Here is a 10,140-nt window from a genome sequence, read left to right on the forward strand (position 1 = left end):
TCAAGCGTAGTAGTAACAGAACGGCCCGTCCACGATGCTGACTAGATCGCTGATCTGGTACACTTTGTCTGCAAGGACGTCCAAGTCCACGGGGTCCTCTAGTTTCTGGAGCGGACTTCCCCATCCCATCATCGAAGTTCCTCCCTGCGAATTCTGTCAGTCCCGTATGTCATAGTGAATGCTATTCAGCGGGCTTCTTTTCTAAGTACGTACCGCGATAACCTGCATTCGATTAGGCAAGTCCTGCATCTGCCAGATGGCCCAAGTCTGTCGATCATAGCGTGGTGTAGATAACTGTATCCAACATTTGAAGATTAGCGAAAATTGATGGGATAAAGAAAGCAAGAAAAAGCACTTACAACGCCGGGTCGCCAGGCGAAGTATAGAAGTCGCCCGCAGGATCACCCGCGATGGTGAAGTGGCCCGAGGTGTGCACGTTGTTGAGAGCCTGCATGGTGTTCTGAAACAGGGCCACGCCGGGGCTCTGCGTGACGAGGTTGACGATACTCTGCGCCGTCAGGTACTTCGAGCTCAGCTGGTTGCTGATGTCGCGGCGCAGGCAGCGCGGGTTTTGGCCGAAGCCGTCGCGGCGTGGGTTGGCTTTCGGGGCTGGGCTAATAGCCGGGCTCATGGGGCTGTGGTCCGGGGAGGGTCTTGGTGTTAGTCATCTTGGTGCTTTCACTACACATTTAATGTTTTAAAGGGGCACGACACATACCCAAGGTTTACAGTCATGCTAGTAGAGATTAGAATATGGTTAGGTGTGTCCTTCAAGGAGGCATGGTCTAATGAGTTGGCGAGTTACTTACTTCTTGAACGGCCCCGTTTGCACGCAGCCACCTCCATTGCCCGTCGGCACCCCGAGGCCTTGGTGGGCTATCTTCTCGCCGTTGCCACTCATGCTGAGGTCGCTACCGTCGAACAGCGGGGATGTCTCGATATCAGTAGTCCAGCGAGCCCAGTTCCAGTACTATTTCGTAAAACTGATTGGTACGTAATAATATGCATAAAGGTTGGGTGTTTAGGGGGGTGGAAGGGGTCTCATACCGGCTGGGTTCCGTTGTAGCCACATTCGGTGCGAAGGGCTTGCTCGTATGCCCAAGTAAAGTACCGGTGCCACGACAGGAAGTTGCCCTTTGTAGGAAGTCAGTCAGTGAGTCTTCCCGGTACCGTCTTTGATGATGTTTGCATGTAGACTGACGGTGCCATGGATGCTCAACGTCTGGTTGATATGGACAGCCACAAAGTCATCGAATCGAGTTTTTGCGCCGGGGTACTTAGTCGGATTCAACTTAGACGGCGCCGACATGAGACACTGCACGGCAGTGATGTAGGCCTTCTTCTCCCCATCAGTGAGGTCGCCCCTTGTCAGGTATTATGTTAGTCTTCTCACAGGCCTAGCTTTCCCTCGGTCTTTCACGGTTATACATACCAGTCTTTTCGGATTCGCAGGTTGGCTCTCGTACAAGTCGGTGACTTGTCTAGCTGTGCGTCCAGAGCAGACAGACCCTTGGCCCATAGGTCATCCACGGCATCGCCAGCACCCAAGCTAATCAAGAGCATAATCTGCACTGAGATCAGTGCCAAATCATGAGACGTTCCATCGAGATAGTTCGATTTTTCTTTCTTGAAGCGAATGTCTTGACTCTGTCGTGGTTTGCGCAAGTCTTGTTTGCTCACTGATATGTGAAGGATTAGGCCATGCCTAGCCCCCCTGATATAGCAGAACCTTGTGATGTTGATCACCGTAGCAAAATGCTTCATTCATCATATAGGGACACTAATTCGTATTTTGCCCGGCTGCATGTCGACATGTCGAGAAAGCTTGGCGTGCATCTACGGTTGCACCACTGTCCTAATATACAAAGTCTTGGCTTAATATACCCCTTCGCAAACGACTGGATGCACGTTGCCCCGTCGAATGGGACTATGGATCTCGATATCAACATATGGGGTAGAGCTTGGGTTCCAGGACTCCGGAGTCAGCTGCAGCGGCATGAAAAACCCGCATTGCGTGCAAGACTCTAGTATTTATCCGAACCCTGCCCCCGCTCCTCCCTCGTCTCCCCGCATGCTGTGAGATGCGAAGGTGCACAGCACTGGCACCATGATTGGCAGAACAATACCAGCTCTATACTATGCAAGACGACGCTAGCCTTACTGTGTTTGTTCGGGTTCTGCGGCAATTCGGATCGTCGAGTCAGCTGCCCGAACAGGAAACTGGCGGTCGCCTTCCACGTATGATGACTACATGTCGTGCCGAGTCTCTCTGGCTAGACTGGGTTTCGGAGGGAACGTGCGAGATATTCTGGCGGCCCTCTCAAAGGCACACACACCGTGTCTGGTAAGTTACGTAAGACTCCAGCTGCTGATTCGGTGAAGTGGAGTGCACACGAGGTATCAGTCAATATCGATCTGGCCAAAGAATCAAGTTTAGTTCCTCGGCTTACCGTTTTTGACTTGCCAAGCTCTACGTTGTAAAGAAATGGCAAAAGCGTATCATGATATTGAGTATGCTAGTTGTTCGACTGAGGAGCCAAGCCCTTCATATCCGGCACTTACGCCTGATACCCCCATGGTTCACGGGATTGTTGGCTTTGTGAGTCTTGCTTCCATCTGATGGGCTGGGCTGGCATGATTCAGGAAAAGACAAACAACGTATCTGGTCGCCAATTTTTCATATAGAGGGTGTATTGGTGAGAGTTAGAATATACAGCCAACATGCCCTAGTATATCGGACATGATGGCGTTATCTTCCCTACGGACAATATTACAGACAGGGCCAAGGTATTCGAAGTAGCATATGAAAGAAGTGAAGTTCATGTGAAGCTAGGTAATCTCTATTATAAACATGAAGCTATACTCCTTAATTTAAAGAGAATATTACTAGATAAATTCCCTGTAACAGTCAAACTTCTTCACAGGTGTATATGTCTTAAGTAGGAGGTATAATGAACTCATAGACAGATTCTCGAGGTCGCTACTAATGGCTGGGGCTACGTCAAAAAGAAGCATAAGGTTGTAGTACCCAACATCACGGAGTTGACTTTCGCCTCCCCGGGATGTTCAGGGGTAAATAGGAGAACCGCACTTACATATTAGGTGCCTTCTCACCAGAAGGTTGGTTTTATCTGAGGTGGCTACAATATATCAAGAAGAACAACTATCTATAACCATTGTCAAGAAGGACTTCTCTAAATCCCTTTACGTGTCACCAAAGTTTTTGTTCTCGGTCCTACTCCCACTGCTCCGAGAAGTTGGGAATTAACAGCGTAGCTGCAAGGACAGTCGAAGTTTTCTGTAGTAGTACCAGTATACCAGACTTATAGGCCCTTGATCCCATACCGTTCGCGCGATAAGCATGCAGGCATAAGATGGTGGCCGACGATCTTTGAGCACATCTTGCCCGGGCAATGCTTACCATCCCAATCATATTGTATACCCAGGCTATTACCTTTGCGGATCATTATCAAGCTCGAATTGTTGGTAAATACAAGAACATTATGTGCATAATAATATTGAGGCGATATTACCCAGCTGATGCATATGAAATCAAGTAGCTGCGGTGTTGGGGCAATGACCGGTGACCAGCGGCGAACAGTGGGGTCTGTGGCTGAAGAGCTGGGGAAGAAGCGCTGAGAGACAAGCTCTCTATCAATTGCTAGGTTTGGTGTTAACAGATCATATCTCATAAGTCTACTCCTCCAGCGCAATACGACATTATTATTGGTCATGATTTCATGTGGATTTCATGTGATAGCTTAGGTACTTCTCCGTATGGTGATTCGTTTTAAGCTTATCGCTCTTTTTCGTGGTGGGGTTCCTCAAGGTGGTTTAGTTCACTGTTCATGACGTGGGGTAGTTTAGATGTTAGATAGCATCAAGGAGGGGTATATGGACGGATGAGCTGGGTGCATGCTCGGATATTCTTAGGGAGAAAGAGAAGAGGGGTAGAGTAGCCCTGTAGATCAAGCTTATCACCGGGATAGTTCTTAAGATTCTAATACATTCCGGTGTGTGGTCACTGAGGTGTAAGAAGCTTGTTGATACCGGCATTGAATCTCGATACCTACCTTGGCATCTCCTTCCGTCTCGCCAGTCGGGTATCGCAAACTTCCCGCAGAAGAAGCCTGTCCCACTTCTTGAGCAGCAAGCAGCGGCGACCTCTAATACCAGTAACTATGTCGTGCTGGCGACTGCTGCCGCGGAGGATAGATGGCCTCAAGGGCCTCCCACCGCCCGTCACGCGGGTCATCTCGCTGCTGGCGGCCGCCAACGTGCTCGTCTGGATCGGCGTGGCCGTGGTCCTGAAGTTCCACCCGGCCATGATCTCGCCGGCGGTGCTGTCTTACACGCTGGGCCTGCGGCACGCCCTCGACGCCGACCACATCTCGGCCATCGACCTGATGACGCGGCGGCTGATCGCCGCCGGCCAGCGGCCCGTCACCGTCGGCACCTTCTTCAGCCTCGGCCACTCGACCATCGTGATCATCACGTGCATCGTCGTGGCCGCGACGTCGGGCGCGCTGCGCGACCGGTTCGACAATTTCCAGTACGTCGGCGGCATCGTCGGCACCTCCGTCAGCGCCGCCTTCCTCCTCCTGCTGTGCGTTGGCAACGGCTGGGTGCTGCACCGCCTCGTGACGCGGCTGCGCCAGGTGCTCCGCGAGCCCGACCCGCACCACCCGGAGGAGGGCGACGAAGACGAGGACCATGCGGCGATGAATCTGCAGCTCGAGGGCGCCGGGTTCATGGCGAATGTGTTTCGGAAGCTCTTCCGGATCGTGGACCGCCCGTGGAAGATGTACCCGCTGGGTGTCCTGTTTGGCCTCGGTTTCGACACGAGCTCGGAGATTGCCATTTTGGGAATCGCGAGCATTCAAGGGGCGCAGGGGACCAGTCTCTGGGTCATTCTGATCTTCCCCCTCTTATTCACCGGTAAGTTTTCCCTCGAGCTTTACGCGGAAGATGGGGCCCTCCTCCTAACAAGACTATAGCGGGCATGTGTCTCCTCGACACCACCGACGGCGCCCTGATGATGGCGCTATACAGCTCCAAGGCGTTCGCCCGAGACACGGTAGCGATCCTCTACTACTCCATCGTCCTGACGGGCATCACCGTCGCCGTGTCAGCCTTCATCGGCGTCGTGCAGGTGCTGTCGCTGGTCCAGAACGTGGCGGAGCCCGAGGGCTCCTTCTGGGATGGGTTGAGTGTTATCAGCGACAACTTCGAGATTATCGGCGGCAGCATCTGCGCCCTGTTCCTCGTCGTGGGCCTGGGGTCCGTGGCGCTGTACAAGCCTTGGCGGCGGAGGATGGACCTCCGCCGCGGCGCGCGTGTGGTGTCAGACCCTGAGGATGACGGTGGTGGTGGGTTTAGGGACAATGTCAACGATGGGGAGGCGGATGTGATTACTTCCGAGTTGCTGGAGCCGCTTGACTCGCCATCGGCTGAGGCTCCGCCCCCTGCAGGGGACTCGAAGATGAAGAAGGGCGCGGCTGCCACAGTCTCCGAAAGGCCAGGTAGTCCGAGCTTGACGCACTGAGGAGGGTACAGTCAGTGGTGGGGCGGCGCTCCTGACCTTCGAACATGTATGCACTCAGGGGAGAGTCACAGGGAGAAGAGGGCCAAGCCTCAGCAGAGTAACGTCGGACACCGGTGCATCGTGGACTCTTAAGAGATCATAATGACTGACTTCGAGAGATAAACCTCATTACATCTACAGCAGCCCGTGCCAGCGATGCCCACATTCCATAACGCGTGACATGACCAATCTCCTTGACGCACCATTTTGCATCGCGCCTCTTTCTCGTGAAATGATCAAACTTTAGGACACTCAAAGCTCGATCGGCGTGCCGGTATTTGGCGGAGCCTCCTCGGGAATGGATACGCGAGGGCGAACACGATTCTCATGGTCGTGCGGAAATGGCGAGCCTGGGTTCGAACTTGGGGCACTCATCTTTCGGCTCAATCGCGCTTGTCATTCGGATACCAATTAATACCAGTGTGCTTCAAAGTATGGATTAATAGAGGTCAGGTAATAACTTGGTTGAGGGAACAACATGCAGAGATGGCCTCCCCTGTGGAAAGACTTGGTGAACTTATACACGAACACTGGAGGGAGGTGAATCATACTGAGTTAGGTCTATGCAAGAACGCAGCGACTGTCGGTAATATCCATGCGATATAGCCCGAAATGACCACAGCAAAAGGAATGCATCGATACAATCTTGTCATGATGTTACTTAAGGACACCAGTTCTGTTAGCTTACGAACACATACTTTTTATAAGTCGTTCTGTTACATCCGCCGTGTTCATCTATAGTGTAGTATAACATGAATTACTTTCATTAAGCAAAGGGTTCGGTAGCTAAGTGGTATAGCGTGGGATTGCAGTTTGTACACTGATTATCCTAAGGTCACGTGTTCGATCCACGTTCGGACCTTTCCTTTTGCATTTTTGTTCGATTTATTAAGTACTCACAGACATTTGCGATTGTCTTTTTCTCCCGAACTTCTGTACATCATAGGTATGCCGTAGATACTGCATAAAAAGGTTGGTACTGAATTGCGGCATGAGCAGCGGCCTTATGTCATTCGTAGAAGATCACAGCGTGAGAAGCGTCGCTATGCTGCGGCTTGACGATTATCATGTTAATGCATATTGGATATAGAAGACTATTCAATACGGGAGTCTATTCAATTTTGGACAACCCTTTTCCTTTGGGGTGCGATGCCCGGGATGGAATGCCCGGGGTTAGATGTCCGGGGTGATCTTCTGCACGTATGGTCGCACTGCCTCCCGGACGCGTGTGACAAAAACACCCCTCTAACCTACATACAACCTCGGTTGTCAACCAGCCCGAGGCGCATACAACCCCCTAGACGGCTCCCGCACCCACTGCACGACGCGCCCCCAGACCGCGTCGCCGTCGTGCGCCGTCCCGATGCGGGCCTCGAGCCGCGCCCAGGCCTTCTCGTCCGCGGCGGCGTCGAACCCGAACCAGCGCGGCGTGTCGTGCTGCAGCCGCAGCCGTGCCGTCTGGGCGTCCTTCTCCGGGTGGCCCTGGAAGGTGAGAATGGTGTTGTTGTCGTTGAGAAAAATCTGGCTCCCCTGGGCCAGTGGGGCGAATTTCGCCGGCGCCGCGGTGACTTCGCGACGGTGGTGCTGTTGAAGACGCAGGACGCCCGTCGCCGCGGCGTGCGGGAAGAACTTCCGGCCCTCCTCTGTCAGGTTTATAGAGGTGACTCCCATCTGCAAAAGGTCCTTGTATTAGAGAATTGCAGTATTGAGAGTAACAGATCAAGCTTCGTGACACTATAATTCTTCGCTTTTCGTGCCCCTTATCCTTACGGGATATGAGGGTAAATAGAACCCATTAGTAGCAGTACTTACCTCTGGTACGTCCATGTTTACGATGTCGGCGCCGAACACACGACTTATCGTCTGGTGGCCCCAGCAAATCCCCACGACCTTCTTGTCCGGATACTGGGCCACTACGGTGCGAATAAAGTTGTGGATCTTCAGGATGAAGTCCCACGACGCCCGGGCGTCGACGTTGGCGCCGGCCAGGACGATCAGGTCGAACAAGACCGGCTCCGGAAAATCGCCCTTGTTGGCCGACTCGAAGAAGGTCAGTTGCGCATCCGGCGCGACCCGGCCCGAGAGCGCGCACGTACGAAGCTTGGACTGCCGGCAGGAACCTCGAGTTGTACGAGTTTAGGCAGACGGCTATGCGGAGAGGAGGAGGGTCCTCCTTTGGGAGCGATGATGGGTACAGCATAATGGCGACACGAAAAAGCAGCGAGACGGCCTGAAATACATCAGAGCTCAACAAAACAGAGGCACGGCGGGAGAATTGCAGTAAATGGTATGGTCAAGCCTCACCGAAGATATCTGTTGAAGATATCCTCGCAGGCTTTCTGATCAGAGATGTGTTGAATCTCTGTGCAATTCAGCCAACAGCCAGGAAAGAGTCACGCTGGACCTTATGAGATATAACCGTCGGGCCAAACATTTGCTATTTGAGGCTGCAAGCGGCTCGTCTTCAATGAGCGCTTGGGCCATGTGGATCGGTCTCGTGCCATAGTTATGCGGTCACTGAACAAGCAATCTCCGAAGGTTAGATGTAAAAGAACAACACGATCTAACAATAAAGGAGACGGGGGAGAGCGGAGTCTTGTGGCTGAAGAGGAGGAGGCAACATGGAAGTCCTGCAGTATCCCCGTCAATAGAGAGATGGCGACACTCCTCTCTGAAATCAAATTGCGGGGTAGGATCTCAGTGGGTTGCAGCAACTGAATGCATTGATTGCATGGAGCTCAGAATGCAGCTGGCAGCGGTAATGCCCGCTGTCTCCGGTGCTGTGCTGCTGTGCCTGGCCAGTGGCGGGGGCAGAGCGAGCTTAGCTCAACTCTCAACTGCCTTAGGTTAGGCCCCATGATCCGGCCAGAACCTTTGACAGGTAGGGACAAGCAATGACAAAGATGGGATCTCCAAGGTTGTGTGCAGACTGTGGAGAAATAAATAGCATGAAGAGCATTTACTATGTAGGAAGAGTAGAACAATATCCAAGTCTTTCATCGGGGCAGTAATGGGGAGCCAAGACGGAGGACGTACATGTAGTAACCTACAGTTACTGTATTGGCGGCCTCATGGGCCCGAAATAGCAATTCGGCAAATTCTAGATTGCTACGGTCGCATAACGCGCACAGGGCCGGCACCATCACACCCCTGATTGGCCCATGTCTCATAGATGCTCAACTGACTCGACCGGGAACCGCTGTCCATTCACAGGCCCTGCTTCAGCCCAGTTCCTGGATAAAGTGGCGATGTTAAGATGTTGAAACCATTCCATGGATGCTGCTCAGCTTACTAGACCTTTTCTTCCACAATAACGTACCATTGGGAGAGGAGACCCTTCTAATTGTGGCCATCAAGTCCGCGAAAGTCTTGGTATTTGGCTTTGCAGCTACTAGAGCCACTGAGATTAAATACTTGCGCAGCGGCCGACAATGGACTTTTTGCGAGTAGCGGTTGTTGAATAGCAGCAACAGCTCTTCCATTCGCTCTTCCAACGCACGCATCCGCCTCAGTCTCTCGTTTTTGGCCCGTCAGACATCAGCCTCACTCTGTAAAGATGCGCGTTCAAATCATCACCACGCTATCGGCGCTTGCGGGCAGTGTGCAGGGTATTCGGATCCTGCAGTCCAACGACGACGGCTGGGCCGAGCTCTACATCCGCTCGTTACACGAGTCGCTCAAGGGCGCCGGCCACGATGTCGTGCTCTCCTCGCCTGCCGAGAACAAGTCGGGAGCCGGTAAGTTCATGTCACGACCCGACGGCCACTTTGTATGGATGCATCTCAACAGTGGCCATGCACCGGAAAGAACAGACTTACTGACATATCCAACCTTCTAGGCTCGCGCGATGAAGAGCCCGATCCGCGCAAGGAACCTTGTATGTACGACAGCTGCGCCGCCAACAGCGGACCCGTGGGTACCAACGCCAGCGACCCGCGGCTGAACTGGGTCAACTCGTTCCCGTGACGGCGCTGAAGTACGGGCTGTCGACGTTCGGCCCCCAGCAGTGGAACGGCGCGGCGCCGGAGCTGGTGGTGTCGGGCCCCAACGTGGGCACCAACCTGTGGGTGCAGGTCCCCTTCAGCGGCACCGTGGGCATCGCCGTGCACGCGGCGCACGAGGCCAAGGTGCCCGCCCTCGCCTTCTCGGGCGCCTCCTCGGGCACCCTGCGCTGGGACACCGACCCCGTGCCCCAGCGGTCGACCGTCTATGCCGCGCTCGCCGCCAAGCTGACCGACGCCGTCGTCGCGTCGGGCGCCCCTTACCTGCCCGAGGACGTCTGGCTGAACGTCAACATGCCCAAGGTTGAGGGCGACTGCACCGACCCGGCCAAATTCGTCTGGGTCCTGACGCGCCTCAACCCGGGCTGGTTCTCGGAGAAGGATGTGGACCACTGCGGCAGCACGCGGTTGCCGACCGAGACGGATGTCGCCTTGTCGGGCGGGTGTCGCATCGCAGTCAGTGTCGGTGATGCGACCGATAAGACGACCGCGCCGATGGAGAAGCAGACTATAGTGCGGGATAAGCTCAAGAGTATGCTGACTTGCATGCCCTAA

General features: G+C 53.8%; 4 protein-coding genes across 4 annotated transcripts; 2 read left to right on the top strand and 2 right to left on the bottom strand.

The window, feature by feature from the left end:
- On the bottom strand, nt 1-1,563 carry PG994_007322 (uncharacterized protein; the record flags this gene model as incomplete). Its single annotated transcript, XM_066858731.1, has 8 exons — nt 1-144; nt 210-222; nt 360-653; nt 719-736; nt 810-970; nt 1,048-1,134; nt 1,202-1,364; nt 1,433-1,563. 8 exons carry the CDS (start codon nt 1,561-1,563, stop codon nt 1-3), a joined length of 1,011 nt encoding a protein of 336 aa, XP_066715673.1.
- A 2,618-nt stretch (nt 1,564-4,181) lies between these two features.
- Nucleotides 4,182-5,545, top strand: PG994_007323 (High-affinity nickel transport protein nic1; the record flags this gene model as incomplete). Its single annotated transcript, XM_066858732.1, has 2 exons — nt 4,182-4,938; nt 4,998-5,545. The coding sequence occupies 2 exons, from the start codon at nt 4,182-4,184 to the stop codon at nt 5,543-5,545; spliced, it is 1,305 nt and encodes a 434-aa protein (XP_066715674.1).
- Nucleotides 5,546-6,853: 1,308 nt separating this feature from the next.
- PG994_007324 (Class I glutamine amidotransferase-like protein) lies at nt 6,854-7,784 on the bottom strand (the record flags this gene model as incomplete). Its single annotated transcript, XM_066858733.1, has 3 exons — nt 6,854-7,255; nt 7,397-7,624; nt 7,677-7,784. The coding sequence occupies 3 exons, from the start codon at nt 7,782-7,784 to the stop codon at nt 6,854-6,856; spliced, it is 738 nt and encodes a 245-aa protein (XP_066715675.1).
- Nucleotides 7,785-9,140: 1,356 nt separating this feature from the next.
- PG994_007325 (uncharacterized protein) lies at nt 9,141-10,140 on the top strand (the record flags this gene model as incomplete). Its single annotated transcript, XM_066858734.1, has 3 exons — nt 9,141-9,321; nt 9,423-9,532; nt 9,562-10,140. 3 exons carry the CDS (start codon nt 9,141-9,143, stop codon nt 10,138-10,140), a joined length of 870 nt encoding a protein of 289 aa, XP_066715676.1.

This window comes from Apiospora phragmitis, assembly GCF_038363925.1.
Source record: "Apiospora phragmitis strain CBS 135458 chromosome Unknown utg000007l:1.0-2108841.0:1.0-2111359.0, whole genome shotgun sequence".
In the NCBI taxonomy this organism is placed as follows: domain Eukaryota; kingdom Fungi; phylum Ascomycota; class Sordariomycetes; order Amphisphaeriales; family Apiosporaceae; genus Apiospora; species Apiospora phragmitis.